The 22042-nt window shown below is 31.2% G+C and overlaps 2 protein-coding genes across 10 annotated transcripts in view; one reads left to right on the top strand and one right to left on the bottom strand.

The window, feature by feature from the left end:
- The first annotated feature begins 835 nt into the window (after positions 1–835).
- LOC105251480 (nuclear pore complex protein Nup107) lies at positions 836–4573 on the top strand. Its single transcript, XM_011258332.3, has 7 exons — positions 836–1188; positions 1305–1789; positions 1952–2159; positions 2595–3448; positions 3595–3912; positions 3975–4226; positions 4324–4573. The coding sequence occupies exons 1-7, from the start codon at positions 966–968 to the stop codon at positions 4423–4425; spliced, it is 2442 nt and encodes an 813-aa protein (XP_011256634.1). The 5' UTR covers positions 836–965; the 3' UTR covers positions 4426–4573.
- Positions 4574–10374: 5801 nt separating this feature from the next.
- LOC105251481 (protein Skeletor, isoforms B/C) overlaps positions 10375–22042 on the bottom strand; it is a 61240-nt gene continuing 49572 nt past the window's right edge. For 6 of the 9 annotated variants that reach the window (XM_025409539.1, XM_025409536.1, XM_025409535.1 and 3 more), the window contains exons 5-13: positions 14584–14822; positions 13956–14136; positions 13453–13473; positions 13001–13352; positions 12228–12548; positions 11969–11986; positions 11310–11433; positions 10906–11197; positions 10375–10716 (exon numbers count right to left, since the gene is read on the bottom strand). In XM_025409539.1, coding sequence (XP_025265324.1) covers positions 10573–10716; positions 10906–11197; positions 11310–11433; positions 11969–11986; positions 12228–12548; positions 13001–13352; positions 13453–13473; positions 13956–14136; positions 14584–14822 — 1692 coding nt within the window. In that variant the 3' untranslated portion in view covers positions 10375–10572. The remainder of the gene's footprint in view (positions 10717–10905; positions 11198–11309; positions 11434–11968; positions 11987–12227; positions 12549–13000; positions 13353–13452; positions 13474–13955; positions 14137–14583; positions 14823–22042) is intronic. The other 3 variants (XM_025409540.1, XM_025409541.1, XM_025409542.1) reach the window with 3 other exon arrangements.

The following is a 22042-nucleotide window of genomic DNA, read 5'->3' as shown; positions in this document are numbered from 1 at the left end:
AGTGAACGAGCGTCGAAAGTGTCCAAGAATGATCGCGGGACTTTTATAGTGTGTCAGTGAAAGTGCGCGACAGCCGTGTTCGACAATTCAGTGATAGCGCGATCGCGAAGATGGAGCGAAGTCGCGTCGCGTTATTTGCGCCCTTGATGATGATTATCGGATGAGAGCGAATATCGGGAGTGCCGAATAAAGTGTCGCGCGTTCGCGTTGATGATATCGTGTGAGTTTGTGTGCATCAAGATCGGAATGGGACGTCCCGAGGCGAGCGAGTGGAGCGGCCTGTGGAACAACCGATGAACGGTGAGATGTGAGTAGATGTGATTTATCATATTTGCGTGACAATTCGTGCTCATTCGACGCTTATACAGCATCGCGATGTCCCGAATTACGTTCGAACAAATCGGCACCGCATCATAATTCGATGCGATGCCGTGCAATTCAAATAAAGTCGATCGCGTGAAGATGGTTAGGCTAGAAGCGATTTCAAATTTATTTTATTACGCGCAGTGCTGCACAGCCTATCTCGTAGGGCTGCCAACTGTTAGGTGCAATTTCATTGACGCTAAAAAGTAGCGTCAATGAAAAGGCCGCTTTAAAGATGCGGCCTCATTGACGCTAAAAAGTAGCGTCAACCATTGGTTGAACAATGAAGCAACTATACTTACCTCCTTGTTCAACCAATGGTTGACGCTACTTTTTAGCGTCAATGAGGCCGCACCTTTACACACTGAAAAAGTTGAAACTGTTTGAACTTTATTTTATTGACGCCAAATCTAGAGAAAGTCTAGTGATTTTAATTTGCCGCTGGTTTCTAGCGTCAATGAAATTGCACCTTAGTATTTGGCTTCTCCCTTTGCTTACATAGCCTAAAATCTTTATTGAAACGCGTGTACCGGCTATGCTATAGCTTGTAGCCGGTATGGTTTTATGAGTGATTGCGCGAGATCAACGAATTAACGGTAATAATGGCACGCTCGGAAAAAAATGATATCACTATCAGGGAAATGATGGATGACAGTGCAGCAACTGGAGTAATTTTGAAAGCGAACGAACCATGGCGAGAAGCTAAAACGAAGCTCTACTATGACTTCTTGCAAAGTATGCAGGCACACTTTTCTGAAACACAGATTTTCGATACGATCGCAGATTTCATACAGAATTGTGCGGACACATTGGATATAATGAGAGGTACGTAAAAATATATATTCAGCTATATATATTTTATTGTGCTGTGTAATAATTATAGCACAAATGTTATATAGCGTTTAAATTTCATGAAACAACATTGACATTTATTTCGACAGATATGCAATCAAAAGTTGAGAATACAGAAATAGCTCAAGAGGAGATTTCTTTGGAGAGCGAAAGAAATACGTGGAGACTAATATATTGTCTTTATCAAAATCGTATAAGTAGTGCTGGCTTAGCTACTCAAATGGAACATGATGGAAATATAAACAATAATTATATTTCTGAAAAGAATGTTATAGAAAATTTGTATAAAACTGAGAGCTATATTAGGGAATATCAATTGATTATTGACTGGTTAGAGAAGAATGCTCTAGATCAAGCAGATAGATATCCATCTATAGAACTTTTCACTGATAAGACAGTGGCTTGGGAAAATACAGTTCATCAGTTGCATAATCAAAATTTAGGAATTGCATTTAGTTCATCTAGACCACTAGTATCGTTTCTTGATCCTGATGCACCAATACGAGAGGGTAGACAATTACATGATCTAGATAGAGAAGATGATGCCAGACTTGAAAAAAGAATGTTTATAGAGGTATATATGAACTGTATTTGTTCTTATATAATTAAAATTACAATAAAAATTTACACAGATTTTTCAACAAAAATATAAAGTTATAAATATAAAGTTATAAATGTGATTTGGAAGAAGAAATAAAGTGTAATGTGTTTTGAGAAATTTTATTATAAATTGTAGGTACGTTGTGGACGTCTTCAAAAAGCACAAGCATTAGCTATGCATTGCGGTCAACTTTGGAGAGCTGCTTGTTTATTGGGTTGGATTCCTAATCATGATCCAAATTATAATAATCCTTCAACAGATACCAAATTACCAATTGAAGGGAATCCCAATAGGAGTCTTTGGAAGATGTGTGCTTGGGAATTGTCTCAAGATAAACGCATAGGTAAAGATCTTTTTAATACTTTACCTGCTACATTATATTTGCCCACTGAAAGTCCTATTATAGTGTGTTTATATTTGTCATTTGAATTGTAAACATTATGAAAAATATAACAAACAGTAATAATATAAAAATTATTAGTAATTAAATAAGCTATTATTATAAAAATTTATTTTAAATATTCTTTTGATACAAAATATTTGATAACATTAATCACATAAATATAAAACTTATCATATCTTCTAACATAGATAACATGATCTTTGCTGAAACATAAGCGTTATTCCATATATGAGTTACATACAATGTGTTATTGATATTACTAATCATGAATTACTTAGTTTTTAATTAATATCGACTTTTCTTATGATATAAAATTCAACTTTTGTTTATTTATATATAATATGAATATAAACAAGAGATTTTTCTATCATATAGGTATATTTTATCGCGCTATATACGCGAGTCTTTGTGGCAATGTCCAACTACTACTGCAGATAGCATCATCTTGGCAAGATGCATTATGGGCATATATGAAGACTCTTTTAGACATCAAAGTCGAGTCAGCACTAAGATTAATGATGCTGAAAATGTATACTACTATGCCGGAAGAATATTGGAAAAATGAAATCTCATTAGAGGACGCATTCAAAGAATTGCATGCGTCAAAAAATCCAATAATACGTGCCCAATCTAATAAACCTGATCATTTAATACAAAAATATATAATATTAGATCAGATACCAAAACTGATGGAGGAAATTGAAACTATGATTGATGTCGGCGTTTGCGATTCGCAGTTCCTCAGATTTCTGGCACATCTAATACTGTTCTTCAGACAGATCGGGAGAAGTACAAAAGATAAAGTAGAGGACAAAGTATTATTGGCGTATGTTCGTGTTCTTATAGAAATAGGCGACTCGACTTTAATAGCGTTTTATACAGCTACATTGCCTCAAGAAGAACAAATAACCAACTATGCTCGTTATTTAGAGAGTGTTAAAGAATATGAACAGCGCAAGAGATGTTTACGCGCGGCAGAGGATGCAAACTTAAATGTAGAAGCGATCACGAAATTAGTAGTGGAAAATATACGTAAGAAAAACATGGAATCCGATCCAATGGATCTGAAAGGAACTATAACCGACGCAGATATGGAAAAGATTAATGCATTAGATTGGTTGATTTTCTATCAGAATCAGAGAGAAGAAGCTTTACGGCAAACAAATGCGCTCATAAGATATTTTCTAACTAAAGAGAAACTTGATGCGGCGCGAAAAGCATTTAATAAGGTACAAGCTAAGAAATAATCAATTATTATAGCTTTTATATTGATATATGTTCATATGAAAGAATTTAGCATAATTCATTAACAACTCAATTTATGAAATTGCTTTGATTAATATAATTAAATGATATTTGCTTTTATGTTTTATAGATCCCGTCAGATTCAATTGAATCGGTTATGGCCGAATACTCGGATATGGAATGCACACTTGCAAATCTTACAATAACTAATAATCTGTCCAAACAAGCGGCTGCCTCGATAAGAGAATACCTCTGTTATAAGACATATCTTGATGCTCAGGAAGGTTTCGATGAATGGTTCTCTCACTATCATCATGGCAAACCTGTGCCACCAGAGGAATTGTCGACATATGCCACCTTCACGGAAAAAGTCGCGTATGATCATAGAAAGGCACAATACAATACAGAATTGGAAAGGTGGAAATCTACGATGCAGCATCATACAAAGGTGAAAAAAGATGAAATTTTATTAAAATGAAATATAAAAGATTCATGGATATCTGTTTTCAGGCTGTGAAACAATTATTATTTAATGTTCTCTTGTTCCCTGATGGTGGTTGGCTCGTCGATTCCAAGAACAGCAACGGTGAACCGTGCACGTCTGAAAATGAGCTTAGGGAACATCAATTGGAGAAGCTGCGTGAGCTTTGTATTCCTAAAGTTACGCTTTTACTACATTCGGTTATGTCTGAAATGAACGAGCACGACGGTTGTATTCAACTAGCAGATATACTGGCTTCCGAGCAACATCAACTTTATAAAGTATATATTAATAGTAAAAAATATAACTATTATATAAATATATTTATACATGAATTCTACAAAAAATACAACGTATTAACTCAATATTTTCATATAGGTATTCTCAAAAGGAAGATTACGCGAAATATTCAAAAAAATCTGCGAATCTTCTCTCGTTCTAATGGATCAAAAGAAAGATCCTTGGGGATATCCAAAATAGATTTTAAATATATAATTTGTAGTTTTAAATACATATATTGTTTATAGTATATATACTATATGAAAAAAAATGTATATGTACATGATACGTTATTTATATTACAGAACATTTTTTATAGCCATCGCGCATTAAACAGATATTAAATGCAGTCTCTTCCTTTTTCTTTTTTATAAAACCAGTTTATTGTCAACCACAAGAAGTGAATATAAAATTTGATATAATGTTCAATAATTCATAATCATAATATATCATATACCTCGTGATTACTTATATATGCTCCTTTTACCCAATAATATTAATAAATGTAGCTCTATTAAAGCCATTAAGATTAATGTATGAAATGTGACAAAACTCATAATTGTTAAAAGAACAGAAATATCCTGAGATACATTTCGCAGCAACACTTGACAGAACTCATGACAGTTGATGGACACTTTTAATACATTTTGTATCTTGATCAGATTGTACAATATTATCTGGATATAGATTCACGCGCGACAACGAATTGACACAATCAATACAGTACAAGAATATTCGAAAATAAATCGTTGCATATTATATAAATCTAAATGAATGTTGTATGTCGTTAGTGATATGGTTCATTGTATAATCTATTCTATTGTCAAAGGAAATGATGCTTTCTTATCAGCGGGAGCAATATTCTTTTCGCAAAAGAATTTTTCTTTCCTTAAACGCATAGCCTAATTTTGCAAATCACATGCATCCCTTCAAATGACGCTAACAAATCAAGCGAGATATTTACGAAACAGTATAGTACATATAGACTATATAAAGAAAATTAACATTTTCGACAAAGAGTGGTTCTTATCTAAATAATAACAGAATTTTACGGCGCTCGCACTAAAATGCTCCACTGACTGATATTTTTCCTTTTATCTTACGAGATATGTCAAATTACAATTTAAACAGTAAGGATTGACTTCTTATTAAGTGATTATTTTACGTGGTTGCTCGCAACACGATGGAGAACCGTGCGCTCTTATACCTTCTAGACGAGTTAACTTTCAGAGGGAATGAATAAACGGATATAGATATTATTTAGAATAACTTCCTCTAATATATATAGATGAGAAAAAATCATTATGGATTTCGTATTGATACATTAAACGGAGAGGCTGTTGCCCGAAAAATATTCGATATCACATGTGTCCGCGCTGAAAGATAACAAAATCTTAAAGAGCTGCCAAGCTCTATGTCAGTAAAGTCTAAAAAATGGCTAAGAAATGCTCAAGTATGTTAAAACGATTTCGTTGAATAGTTTTAGACATTTGTTAGCCATTCGTGTTTTTATATATTTACGAAAAATTGATTACATGGATATATCTAATCGTATATCGGTCGAGATTTATTATTCTTCATCTTTCAGCGCGGTGCTACGTGACAGTTTTTTACGTTTATTTCCGGAAAAGAATGGTATCACGTGCAAATATTCTCGCTCAATAATTATTCGCGCAATATCGAATTTAAACTCGTATACAACTTGATATGATGCGCGTCGAAAATTGACGCGAATAATTTTGCACGCGTGTTAACGAATTGTGTATTTATTCGAGATGAGAGATGACAGGAGGTCCTGTCTCCTTGAATAGAGGAAATAACAATTAGACGATTAAGTGTGAAAGTTAATTGTTAATTACAAGCTAGCCTAACACATAAACGTTGAAGAGAAACAAAAGGTTGATAATTTAAATGTTCTTCGGATACAATTCATCTGGCGCGGCGACAAGTCGTGTGAGACGATCAATCTTGTTACCGATTTCAATCTCTTTAATTGTGAAACGTTCTAACATTAATAGATGCACTTCTCGCGTGTAATGATGTACATAAAAAGTGCTTTTCGCGATTAACCGCCTTATCAAATTTTTTCCCAATAGAATCACATTGATTCTTATGAAAGTAATTCTTTTTGATTCTTTCCAAGGATCGGATCAATATCAATATCAATTAGCGTTACTGAACTTTCAGTTTCTTTTTTATTAACGAGATTTGAATTTACTAAAGGACAATGAGATAATGAAGAGATTGAGAAAATTAGTAGGATTAAAATATCATCTATAACATATCTTATGTTAATTTGAACCATCTTAATTGATAGCGTTATAAAGAATTAACGAACGAAACAAAAATCATTTTTTGTCGTAAATTGGATCTAATTTTCGAAAATCATAAAAAAATGTTTAAAGATCTATTTCACATCTTTAAATTATAAAGTTTACAATTATCTGATCTTTTTCGGATATTGAAAAATCATAGTTTAATGAGTTTCTATTAATTTTTGTCCTATTAATAATTGTCCTTTAATTTTTCTTTCTTCGTTAATTAAGTCAGACTAATGATCATTCTCGCATTTTCTTCTAGATATAGTTATTTACAACAGATATAGAGAAAAAAATGTTGTTGCAATCGATCCAAAATTGTTATACTCTACACACCACAAAAGAGCCTTTTGTGGGACGCAATATTTGCAAAGAGATATTGAGCGCAATATATGATTCGACTTTGTCATTCCATACATATTAACAATTCTCCTCATCTCTTGCTTAAATACAAATTTTAAAATAATTATCCTCGATTTCTTATAACTATAATTATTAATTTTACCGAGAACTTACAAGACCATTTATATTTAAACGCTCGTTTTTAATATATTATATATTGTCAAAATTATTAGTCTGCGCATGCACACGCAAAACTAATTGTGTTCAATTTTCAAATGAATAATAAATGAAGAAATAAATGAAAATACATAAAAAGTTTTTTGCAATATCGTGTTAATTTCGTTAAACGCTAAAATGCTTCACAAATGATGGCATAAATACAAAGTAAATATTAATGCCAATATACATATGAAGAATACATGACTGTTAATAATTAATTTATATTAATCATAAAATTTAATGAGAAATCAAATATAATCAAGTATTAATATTTCGAAAATAAATCAACTAGTATAAAATAATTGCAATATATGCTTTCGAATATTGCGATATCGCTTATAAAATGTTTCGAAAGGCAAAAGTGCAAAATGTAAAAAAAAGGTATAAACTTGAGATACAATGCTAAAGATATCATTTCAAAATTTTTTGTAAAATCTGTCTTTTAATTATGTATTTAATTCTTTCGGAATTTCATTATTTATGGAAAATTGTGTAAACATTCAATAATTTATACGTGATAATGCGATATATTTTGAGTTGCATTCTATCCCACCGCACACTTTTGTCGCTTTGCACGTGTCTTATATAGTAATCGTGCATGGATGGAAGCTTATAAATAGACCGTTTTAATATATGTTAATTTAAAGATAGGCTCTAAAACTGTAAGAACATTACGCGCTAAATATTACCGCTATTACAATTCGAAATCACGTTTGAAACTGTACAACATTGACGGTATAGCCGCTCGCATGCTGTGCCGGATGACTAATATTTTCAATTTAGTCTCCAGAAATATTCTTCGTAAATACATTTCCTTTATCCTCTTTTTATACGTATTAATGTACAGTAATATAGCTGAAAAGTTTTCTTAGGCTCTAAACTATTATTTGTCACTTATGAACTAACAACTTGGGACGTTATCGGGCTGCTCCTAGAAAAATGGGAATGGAAAAATAAATTAAATATCATTACGAGAACGAATAAAATTTTCGAACAAACAACTACACAATTCAGTTTAAAAAAATATATAGAAAATACTTTATAGAGATGTACATGAGAGTTTTTTCTTATGTGTAATTTTTCAAAACAAAATTTAAACAAATAACATTTTAAAGAAAAACGCGTACAAACTTCTGAGAAGAGAATTATTTGTACTTATATTTGAGGTAAAGCTTATTAAATGTTTCAGCTTAACTTCATTTATTCCTGAAATTATATAATAAAATTTTATTTGTACCTATAGTTTCTACGAATGATATATTTATTTATATGTGTATGTATTATTGTCTATATATTATCTGTACATGCGAATATGGAACACTTCACCTACGCGACTTACGACTTATCCTTTATTGCAGAATAATACACGGTTTATAATTTGTCTCGTACATTTATATAATCGAATGTGATTGATCCGTACACATATAATTCGTTATATAAATTTTCAAATTTTATAATTATATAGTCGTCAAAAAAGAGTAAAAGCTATTTCTGGGAGCAGCCCGTTTCCATATTGTAAATCCTGCAAGTCGATAATTTATTATTGTCATTCACAGAAGTAGGAGTTTTATCCGCTTACAAACTAGAATCTGTTACTTTCAAAGGATTTTCTTAGAAAAAGAAAACGAACGAATGAAAAATAGCAATAGCCTATATTCCGAGCAAAGATCTCTCTCGTTATTGATCTTTCAAAGATTGCTCTCAAGTATTGTCATATCGAAAATTCAGCGACACAAACATCGAGATTAAATGTGTGTTCTTATTGTCATTTAATTACGTACATAGTAATTAGTACGAGGCCCTACTTAATGATCTTAATGTTTCTTACATCTCGCCCTTTGTAAAGCTATAGATAATGTAAGTTTTAATGTAAATTTTCTGTTTTGTATGTGTATGCTGATACTTGTGTATATATATATATATATATATATATATATATATATATATGTATATGCGCATGTAATTAAATACAGACTGGTCTTCGTGCGATAAGCAAAGAATTTTTTGCTGTAAATTTTGTGGACACCCCGGTACTTAAGAGCTGGACACACATTGAAAATTTTTATGCAAGAAACGTTACACTAAATTCACTACCCTAAATTGATTATGTATTCCGCTGATTTCTCTTGGTTGCATATATCCCTTGCACGTTTCGCAGTTACTAATTATAATGAATTATTATTTGTGCCACAGGCGTTTTTCTTTTTATTTTCATTCTAATGATTTTTGATAACTTTATATGCACGTGCTTTTTCTTTTGTATAATTCGCAACAAATTATTTTTTTATTTCACACATACGAATCCATTGCTTAATCATAATTATGTCACTCTGTAAAGAATGACATAATTAAAAGCGTATTAAATATTAGAAGAAACAGTTTTAAAACAGAGTTTCTTCTATAATATTTTCTAAAAATATAATATAAATTGTAGCTTCTTATCCATGTGCTATACGCTTCACGCACAAGAGACCAGTTCTAAAGTACTGCACGGTGTCCCTTTTGCCGAGTGGGTCCTAATTCTTGTAATTAGAGACATTTATTTATCTGTACCCAAGGCACATTTTATACTTTCATTCCGTTTTAGGAAGGTCCACACTCTATATAGTATATACATATTATAGCATTGTTACACGTATAGGGGATAGTTTGTAACCTGCATCACCCTTAAGTATTACTTTTTTGCTTTACTTTCTTGTACATAATTCATATTTCATTATCGATCCTCTCCCACTGACTATGCTACGTATTATTGTCAAGTCGACAGCATTTATAAATGTACTCCTTATATACTATTGTCGATTTAAAATTATATTAAGATCAACTATAGCTTTGTGCAAAATTTACATTGTACATGTACTGCTGATGCGTATCTCCATCTCTCCTGCATTAAATTTTATATATAGATGTAATTGTAAATACTAATCAGCTCATCCCCAGATACTGTTTTGACAGATACCCTCTTAATAAACTCCCGTTCTCGTTATTGTCATAATTTCTTCGGTTATCCAGCCCTGATCGTAATTATTGTCAGAATATCATTTGAGTACCCAGACCTGATCACAATTATTGTCAAAATCTCATCGGTTACCTAATTATGATCATTATTGTCTCAGTTCGATCTTATATTGTCAAAGAATATTGAAATTTCGCGTCTTTCTGTGTACATGTTATACGTGTATATGTATATGTGTGTATGTATATATATATATATATATATATATATATATATATATATATCATATAATATGAAATATTTTGAATCTGATAGGTCTTAAAAATATTTTGCTAATCTTTTACCTTACAAGTATATCTCTTACATGCTAAATACTTTCTTACAACCTTGTATGTGTTTCGCCGATTTAACAATCGTATGTATAATTTTCGTGACTTTAAATCGACCAGCTTTTTCATTATCATCTTTATCTTTTGTCACTTGTTCCGCATAAAAAGGAAAAAACCTAACGATTCATCTCAAGAATAAAAGGAGTGCGATAAATGTCGCAAACGTTGTAAACACGGACAAAACGTGATTGATGCTGTTAATGTTTCCCTGTGACTGGTTTGCATCGACAACATTGATCTTCCAGCCCAAATGGTTGTGCGTATAACACTAAAAAAGATATTATATAAAAGTTTGATAAAGTTTCACCTTAAAGAATAAACTTTGTAAAATCTAATAATTAATAGAAAACTATTTTTTTGATAAAAAACTATTTTTACATCGCTGAAATAATTTACATATTCGCGCGAATAATAGATTCTCTCTCCTTCGACTTTTTCTTAAAATAAAAATTTGTACCTGATAGTAAACTAAATCCGGTGTGTCCTCTTCTACGGTCCATACGAGCTTGGCAGGTTCGCCCTTGTCACACTTGAGTTCGAGCGTTTGGAAAAAGCTCTCAAACGTGTCGTAATTATCTGCGCTGTCCACCGTGGTGCGGGTCCATTCGCAGTAACGGCCGGCTGCAGTCGGATAGGGATATCCGGAATTATGCTTTACGCCAGCAAATACTTTTTGCTCCATTTGTTGCGCTTCATTTTTCTGTCCGAAACCACCCTCCGAACTGTCAGTTATGTAGAATGGATGATATCTATCGACAAACACATCAATGTTGTAACTTGTAACAGAGATATTATAGCGATATAGATTAAATGTGTATGAATATTTTGAAAGATATCATCGCGAATGAGAATACGACTTACTTAGCAGGATTGACAGGATCGTTTCCACCCTCCACGATGAAGGTGTATGTTCGACCTCGTTCAACTGTGATCTCCGGGATCAGCAAGTCATTGATATACCACGCAATACCCCAAGAGGGTGTGCCTAGATTACAATAAAGATATTAATAGATTATAATAAGGCAGCATAATTTTAAGCATTATTAAGATTTTGTGAATAAACGAAATCATAAAAAATTTTAAGATTATCATTACAACGTTCATACTAATGTTTTTTAACATTATTTCTCTAAACGACAGAAGAATAGAATAAATTTTATTCTTTGTGGAATTATTTTTTTCTGCAATATTGATTAGATAAGAAAAAAGTATTCGGAAATGCTTTATAACATATTCATAATTCAAATATTTAAATATCAGTTGTTTAGAAAGTATTCAATCTGTTAAAAAATACATAAATAAAAATTTGTTTAATACTTATACTTATACATATGATATTTATTTGATTGTAAAAGAATTTAATTTTCTAAGTTTTAATCTAGTTCAAGTTTAATTTTGCGTACAATTAATATAGGACTTAGCTGTAGTATATTTGATAATTAGAAGCTGAAATATACAATAAAAATGAAATAAAAATGAAACATGATAAAATTTTATAATATATATCATAAGCATAGTACCTGGTATTTGCGAGTATCCTTTTTTTGAGCCAGACACATAAAAATTTGTTTAATACTTATACATATACATATGATATTTATTTGATTGTAAAAGAATTTAATTTTCTAAGTTTTAATCTAGTTCAAGTTTAATTTTGGGTACAATTAATATAGGACTTAGCTGTAGTATATTTGATAAATAGAAGCTGAAATATACAATAAAAATGAAATAAAAATGAAATATAATAAAATTTTATAATATATATCATAAGCATAGTACCTGTTATTCGCGAGTATCCTTTATTTGAGCCAGCCGGCCCAATTTTAGCTGTGAAAGTATCCTTATCTGTAATAACAGCCGCTTTCCAGGGTTCGATCTCAGGAGTGTCCGGAATATTGTATAGGGAATTTGTACACTCGTGGACATTGCTTGACGTAAAATCGATACGAATATCCTCATCGGTCTTATCCAATTTCTCATGAGCATTGGCTTCGCCTCGTGCATTCAGAAGTCCGATGGCAGCGATCACACTTGTTTCCCTTTCCGGAATCATTCTGTCTTTCACCGGCTCATTAGTCCTAAGCGGCCGCGTATATGTAACTGTAATTGAAATCGCATAATCAACGATTATCTCTGTGTTTTGTATTTTATATAAGTCTTTCTATTTTGAATATTTCCAGAAAGAATCTCACATTGATTGATGAGAGACATTTAAATAATTATTGATAATAGTATTAAAAATTAATTAATGCATACTATTATACAAACATTATTATAAGTCAAATTGTTTAATAAAATTATAAATATGCACTTATTTGATGCCATTCTAAATTTAATAAAATTATTGGACACACAAATTACTTAAATTCTTATTACTATAATTAATATTAATTCTTACATAATATTAATTCGTATCTCAATGAACTATATATAAAAAGTAAAATATCGAAAAGAATAAATGCGCAATTAACCGCGTTTATAAAGTAATAGCATATTATTTTCGTTTCTACAGCAATACTATCGTTTATAAATTTTATACGACACTGATATACCTGTTGTTATGCCATTTTTTCGTTCCCCACGCACTAATACCACGTCGTTCCTTCCGCCGACTCTTTTATCCGGACACACACCCTTCTTGCCGTCGCACTGAGCGATGTCCGACATGTAGTAATCCTCGGCGATGAAATTGCCGGTTCTATTATTATATCCGATCACGACGACATCGCCGCCGATCATCTCGGCCTGGCCTTCTCGGCCCGACAGTCCGAACGCCACGTATTGGTCCTCCCTGATGCGACCCGAGATCTGTATTTGTACATCTTCACCCATTAGCTGCCACATCACTTGAACACGGCCCTCCAGCATCTCTTTACAGTTGTTCACTGTCTTAGGTGTACTCGTCTGAAAGAGGAAAGATCGCGACTTGTGATTTATGACTACGCCGAATTATCGTCCGTCATACAGCAAAATCATCCGTGCATCGATCGTGCGCTGTACTTACTGGATTGTACCACCACGGCGGCTGTTCCGTTTGAAAATCGAGAGCAATGTCATTAATAAAATGGACTGATCAATTGAACGATAGTGATATAGTGAACAAACTCAAATAATATAATGATTTCGTTATGAATGTATAAAAGATACACACAAATTGAATAATTATTATAATGAAATTTACGCGGCTCTTTGGTATTATAATATTTAACTAAGAAGAGATTATACGCAGTTGCCTAAAAATAACGCAAAAGCAAAAGCTTTGCTGACACGAGTTACATTAAATCTAAAATATTAACGGTAAAATTACCATGTATATTTTATCAAGTAAAAACGTAAATGTCCCTCTTCACAGTGTATTCAATACGTCTGTATTACATAAAATGAAGCTTTTCATCGTGTCGCTCAAAGCCGCGTCTATTATCGTTTCATAGTTGGACGTTAATGAGGGTACGTAAGTTCGGAGCATGTATATCAAGCCAACAGATTGGAGAACTCATTTTAGTTTACCGTAATTTTCGTCTGGCCAAGAGCCGGAGGAACGTCGAGATCCCTTGGAATTAGAACATGGCCGAAATTGTGTCTGTATTCAACGCACCATACTGCAAACCAATGGATGTCGTACACTGTCAAGTTTCCCGGCAAGACGATCTCAATGTCCTCTCCTTGATATCCTCTCAGTCGCTCCAAACTGTCCATGGATGAGATTGATAAAATATTACTTCGATAAATTGAATAATGTTTTCAATTAAAATACGAGCTCAATTTTCTTTTCTCTATTGTCGGAAAATATTTCACTTTCCAATATAATTTAATATTTAAGATGATATTATTTCCTCAAAATAATAATAAAATTGATTTAAGTTTATTACAAGATTTTTTAATGAATTTTGACGAATAAATAATTCAAATAAAAATAATAATTTTATTAAAATGCCATAAAATAAAAATAATACAATTCTTTATTCATTTATATTTCTCGTATTTATTATATTATATTATACTAAAACATATTTATTTATTAGTTTTTTAAATCAATGTATATATATATATATATATATATATATATATATAAATTGTATGTGCGAATTACAATTTATTTATCATTTATTTTATTTACGATTATATTTCAACTGACCTGCCCACTTCATTGGGAACCTTGATTCCAAAACGACTAGGTTCCGAGCCATTGCCAACCCAGAAGAAAGCGTCCGGGCCCTCACCGTCGTAATGTAAATTCGGAATGTAGATGGTTTTACTGTCGAGAATACTGATATTACCGCTGCGAAGACCGTGCGCCAATCTCGAAAACTCAGGAAGTACTTGTAGTTTCGGTACTTTCAAATCGCTCGGTATATAGACATCGCCGAAATCGACCTGGAATATAAATATATTATAATATATAGATATTTATTTTAATTATCTATTTTATACATATGCAACTTTTTACAATTAAAATTAATTTACAATTAAATACGATAAACTTTCGCAGCTTTGCTAAGTTTTTTGTACACTTTGAAATATTAAATTTGATTTTTACTAATTATTTATTAATATTAAAATTTTTATTTCAGCTCTAAGTAAAATTTGCAAACGGCGTTTTTATAATCCTTGACAAAATCAAAAGGAGCTGAATCACATAGATCTCTATACGACAATAAAGTAATGATTACAAAAATAATTTTTATTATTGAAACAGAACATCAAATTTTATTTCAATTATATATTAAAAAATTTTACAGTCTTTATATTTGCGACTTTATCAAAATCGTCTCGACAAACTCGCTAATTTATCCTCCTGAAGATATGCATTTACACCCCCATAATATCGTCGAAAGAGTCGATCTATCATCCCCGGCGTTCGAGTTGACGTACCGATGAGGGGTTTCGGCTCGTTTATATTCTAAGTTCCGTCAAACGTCTCAACGTCTGAGAAGAGGAAGTCGAGAAAAGAGAGGAAGAATATAGAAAGACAGAAGAAGAAAGAGAAAGACAGAAAGTAAAGAAGCGAGTTATCGGTCGAAGGTTCGTAAAATCCGAGAAACGGATTCCACCCTCCTTCGGAGCGGGGTTGCATCCGTTCTCTTTCTCCAGGGAGCATTTTATGGGAGAAAATTCAACGTTCGCGCGACGATTTCTCAACTCATTCCGAAACCCCGAACAAATCTATTCGTGAATGGCAAAATAGCGAGCTTCTATTATACCCAGCCTTCCTCGAGCGGATTTTCCGCGTTTTCTGTCTCGCGAGAATAATATAATCGAGTTTGTGTTAAAAGGAAATCCTCTTTTACATATAAAAGTTTTCCTATATAAGCAAACTTAGCTATCAAGTTTTCAGTTATAATTTAAAAGATGATAAATTTTCGATATTTATGAATGAAATGTAGTGCATAATTATTTTGGAACAATAATAAAAATAAAATTTTCTTACGTAATCATTAAAATCATTACAATAATATATAATTTACAAGAAAAATTTTTATATATTTTTCACTTGTCACTCAAAATATCTATTAAGCACAAACATTGCACCAAAAATTTCTAAGATCGATATAAATTTAAATTACATTATATAATTCAATCACATTTGTATATTGCACACTTGACTTTCTTTGACTTGTAGATTCGATAAAACTAGCACTTTTTAGAAACTAGAAGAATTGTAATAAAATTGCACTATCATTCACGTAAAATGGAAATATCGTAATCACCGGTTAAGAATCTCGTCACAATTCTGCATTCCAATTATGATTAGTAATTGGCTAATTAAAATTAAAATGGATTTAATTGGTAGATGCTGAAATAGAAATTGGATAAATGATAGTGCCTCCGCGAGAAATTAAATCAGGAAGATGTTGTATGTGAAAAGAGAGACAAGGAGCCCCGCAGCTGGTAAATAGTTCGCTAACTAAGATTACGTCTTTGAAATCGCGATGCGCCATGATTTTCTCTGGAAACAGCTTCGCGAGGAATATGCTCTGGAAGTTATACCGAGTACATTTTACAGAATTCTGCGTGTGGTATATACAAATCAACGGAACGTGCAGAAGTTTCTTCGGTTTTGCAGAAGTCCCTTTGTGCGATGTACGGCCGTGCGGCAATTTCATCTCTAACAGGCACAACTGGCAAAGTGGCTGGAAAATTTAACATTTGCATGCACCCGTGCCATAATTTACATTTCCATTTGCCAGGAATACTTTACTCCTGTGCATCCTATAAAGTTTAGAAGCTCCTCAGTTTCGTAATTAATTCCCTTCTGTCAACGTCAATCGCTTCCTTAACAAATTATCAAATTATCAATATCTCAAAATACTAAACAAATGCAAATGGAATTTTGTCATTGACAAAATTTGAATTTAGAGTATTGTTATAAAGATTATTACTATTTAGGAAATAAAAAAAGTTATAAATACAAATGTTAACTAACAACAAGATATTTTCAATTTCATATACAATTATAAGATATAAGTTTCAATATATAAACATTAATTTTGAGAAATTCATATAATCTAAAAATTAAATGCATAATTAAATATCCATAATTATACTGCACGAGCTATTTATTGCTAATCAATTCATGATTGATTCTAGATTTTACGCGACCTTTTATGACATCAAATCTAAAAATAGTGGCTCTCTCGATTTCTCACAGATCGTTTCGAAACTAAAGCAACGACACACACAGCCGTGCACTAATTTCATCATTAATAATAATTATTATCGACGAGTTGGGAGGGGCTCCCACGAGACTGCAAAATTTGCATGCGCATTAATCCCATTTCGTTTAAGGGCTCGTCAATCATACTTCCCTTGTCTAGCTGATGGTTCGATGTACGAGTCCGAAATGTTCTATACGAATGAGCCGCAAAACGGGCTTAATGGCATTTTGAATAGAGCCATACTTAAAATCGGCTCTCCACAATTGCACTTCTTCATTACAGGAGAGAGACTATATGTATCAATATTATTTTAAAGCATTAGAAAATATATCTTCAATTTTGTTATATAATATAGGTATCGAAACTAATTAAATATTTTTTATTTAGAAAATAGATCTGACATTTTTTAACAAATTTTTATAAAAATTAAAATAAGAATTTTTTAAAATAAAAGTTCTATAAACAATTGATGTCTCTCTCTCGGTGAATTTATAAAAATAATAAAAACTAATGTTGTGTGTGTATATGCGATATCATTGCAATTTACTGTATATTTTGCCTAGCAATTGTATATTTTATTGATATTTAATGGTTGTAATTAATAATAATTTATCAAACTACATATTTATTACATTATATTATATAATATTACATATTATATTATTTTCATTACAGAATATTATACTTATTTGTCATAATATAATTTCTCCAATAATTTTAGAACACACACACACACACACACACACACACACACACACACACACACACACATATATATATATATATATATATATATATAATTAATAATTATAATCTGACTACTACATGACTATTGCAAGTTCAAAACTGAATTTATGTACGGTAGAACTTTAATTGATTTCGGAGACTGTGGTAATCGCTCTTTGTAACGAAATGACAAGAAATTACTCTGTTCAGCGACATTAACATCCTACGCGTTGACATATAGATCGGCGATAAATTTGATAACACCTACACAATTCCTTCCTTCCTAATTATCAAGTATTCACTGACATCAAACGGTGAGAAACGGTGAATATACGAATATTTGCCATTCATTAAAATAAACGCCCACCTGTCGATGTGTTGATTCCCATCCTACGTCACAGTTTTCTTTTATATATAAACTGTATTCTTTTATATATATAAAGTAATTCATAAAATATGAAATATAATTTCGCGAACGCATGGATAACACAATGTGTTTCAGAAAGTTTTCGGCGTTGAAAATGAGATACGAATATATCGAAAAAATATTTCCACGTTTAATTCCAACGATTTTGCGATTATTTTTCGTTCGTTTGACATTGTTTTATTTATGTTGAACGATCTAACAGACATGAAATAATGCTGTGCGATTTGAAGAATTTTTATAAAACTGTAACTATGTATATAATTCACGTATCGGAATAATATAATCGATATTTATATAGTAGGTAGAAAGAGTTTTCTGATATACATTCAACAAATTATTATTTATCTATTTTTTAGATTTATATGCATAATTTGCAATAAATATTTTATATAATTAGATAAAATAAAATATTTAACAACGAGAGAAACTATTCAATACGCAATTTTGTGTATATTTCTTTTTATTGTAGAAAGCGTAACGATACATTCATATTACGATCAGATTATCAAATAATTGACCGTTACTGGAATTTTAAATCCACTTGCAGATTCAATTGTCTAGATATTGGAATACACGGTATCACTCGATAACTAAATATTGCCAATAATTAAGTGAGCGGCTCTCAAGTCAAGTGTACTCTCAAAAAAAAAACTGCGTGAATATCGACGCAAATTATAATTCATATTATGACTATAATTGTGAATACAAAGTAACTTTCATACAGATGAAAAGCGAGCTAATAAATTTATGGAATGAGAATATATTTATAAAACTGAATTACTCCATTCTACTGCAATTTATCCTATTTTTTAATGGAATAAACTTTGTAAATTTAAATTTATTGCTCTACTAATTAAATATATAAAATTTTGAAAATTTGTGAATATATAATTGAAAGTTACAACATTGAGCAAAACAATAATGTAATTGATTTTCTTACGAGACATTGAAAAAATAGAGTTTAAAGTTAAAAAAAAACTAGATTTTTAAATAATTTTTTTTTAAATTCTTGTTTTAAAAAGAAAATAATTAGTCCATTTTTGCACTTCTGAATTGTCAGTCAAGAGCAGGTCCTTGATCGTAAAATCGACACTCTATTAATTTTCATGAGAGATCGATATGAAAATATTGACTAGATCAGTGGATAGTAGTTTTAAAAAATTTAGCAAGAGCGGTTTCTCGAAATTTTATTTTACTACTTGTTGTCTAATCTTTCCAGAATTTTTTCAAGAAAATACCAACTCGGTGCTAGTTTCGATCCGATTGCCCGCGACTATTACAAGGGGGATGCGTATCTGTCGGTTTATAAACTGGAACGCAATGATGTGCGGGTTCTTCGTCAATCCGATATCTTTGATGTAGCCGTTTTATCCCCAGCCCCCGAGGTTTCGAGCCTGGAGTCGCTGCAACGCTCCCTCCTCCTAATAGACTGTTTATCTCGTAAGCTCAGATTTAGATTCGGATTAAGGGCTATTATGCGAGCTTCCGTAAGAGCGTGCGTCTGCCAGAAACGTAGCTGTCATATAACTAGGACTATAATACTATATTGTAATACTTACATATTTTTTTTACTTTATATACTTTTTATAATATAAAAATAATTGAGAATTTAAATTTTTATGCCAAAATCACTTTAAAATTATCCAAATTATTCAATTAAATTAGCAATTCATTCCTCTTCATATATACATATGTATTTATCTTATAATAAATAACTAAATGATTTATAAAAAGCATGAGCTTAAAAGAGATTATTATTTTATATTTTTTATGTTTCATATTTTTTAATATGATAAACATAAATTATTTATCCCAAAAACCGATAAAGTATATGAGATTAAGCAATTTGATCGTGAGAAATGCGCGATTGTTTTGCATGCTCTTGTTTAAAGCAGATTAATGTAAACTTATTGTATTTGCTTGCAACAAATGATTGCGGCTATCGTGATTTTTATGTTAATCTAAAAGTTTATAAAGATTTTTTTGAATAAAATAGTTGACAAAAACTTTTTCTTTTGAATTGTTAAAGATTTATGCCATTTAAATATTTCTTAAACAAAAAATAGTTTTTTATAAAAAGAATGTAAAGAACATATTTAAGAAAAACACTTATTAAACAAATATTGTGCAAACGTTAATTAGCAGCTTTTTATTAATTTTCTTATATTTCAAATAAAATACAAATTTTTTATACATCTGTGAAATATTATTAGTTTCTTATAACAATTATAGGACACACATACACATAATTAAAATTATTAACTCTAATAATAAGAAAAATAAATTATTAGAAAATAAGTTATTAGAAAGAAAAAGTTATTAGGAAGAAAAAGACTTTATTTTCAAGAGAATTTATTTTCGCGCTTCCATCTTCAATAATTCCATTATTAATAATTGTTCAAATCGACGTATTTCAGATTCACCAGCATTGAAAAGCACTTAAAAAAAATGAGAAGATCACAGAATATACTACTATATAAAATATATTAAATCCATTCCAATCTGTAGTTTTCTCTATTTTTTCTCGCATTGTTGACGTAAAATATTTCTGCGCACCTATATATTACGTTTCATAAAATTATATTCCAATATATTCTAAGTATAAAATATTAATAATTTAATCGATATTATTAAAAGTAGTGAAACGTCAATATCCGCCTTCGCTCGAGGAAATAAAATAAAATATAACGCGTCTCTCTTCTCTTTCACGTACGTATTACGGGGAAATCTTTTCTTTTTTCCCCCCACGCAATTGGGATCTGTGCGTTGCTGATACACCCGTTATAACCCGTGGGTGGCTACTCGAGCAGTCGATATTCAATCAAATAAATCCCCCTAACAAACTGGAGAGTCACGGATAGCATCGAGAAACAATTGGAGAAGGGAAAGGGAGATAAAGCGGCACCGAGTCGATGAGAGAGAAAAAGACGAGATGAAAGAGAGAGAGAGAGAGAGAGAGAGAGAGAGAGAGAGAGAGAGAGAGAGAAAGAGAAAACGAAAAGGGAGAACGGAGATGGAAAAAGAAATGAATGAATATGAGGGGGAACATTACGTATCGCGAAGATTCCGGTTCCGAACCGAAGCTGTATATTATTTTAGCGCCTTATCAGATTCGCGTATCATCCCTCAGTCGCACAAGGGCGTCGTCCCCCAATATAATCACCCCCTATCGCGAGACGCATGTCCTTTCGGAAATTGAGACATCGGCGCTCGTTAAACGATTCAATAGTGTCATTCAAGTAGCAACCATTCCACCGAATAACTGCAGCAAAGACATGTGTGACAATGCAATTTATTTTACAAATTATCATTCTTCTACAAAAACTATTATTTTTCAAGAATCAGTAATATTACATTGCAATAACAAATACATAATATACATTGCAATAACAAGAGTATTCATAATCTAAAATAATCTATAATCGGTCTAAAGAAAATTGAGCAAAAACATTGAGCAAGATATAAAAAACATAATAAAAAGATAAAAAGAAAATTGAAAGAATCAAAATTACAAAAAAAAAGAAAAAATACTATTTACATAAGAAAAAATTAAAGAAGGTAATTAAATTAGAACTCTAAAAATAAGAGACCAGAATTATATAGAATAAAAAAAATAATAACTACGGAATAAAAATGTAATTTCGAAAGTGATTAAAGCTTGATTAAAAGTGATTAAAACTTGATTAAAAATGGATATTACATTTTTATGATTCTAAATTAATTTCCTAAAATCAACATTAGCAAACAAGTTAAAAAAATATTGTTTGCTCAGATTTCTTTGCTAA

The sequence above is a fragment of the Camponotus floridanus genome, unplaced genomic scaffold (assembly GCF_003227725.1).
Source record: "Camponotus floridanus strain SB8 unplaced genomic scaffold, Cflo_v7.5 scaffold27, whole genome shotgun sequence".
Classification (NCBI taxonomy): domain Eukaryota; kingdom Metazoa; phylum Arthropoda; class Insecta; order Hymenoptera; family Formicidae; genus Camponotus; species Camponotus floridanus.
The sequence above is the reverse complement of the archived record's forward strand: the minus strand, read 5'-3'. Positions and strand labels throughout refer to the sequence as shown.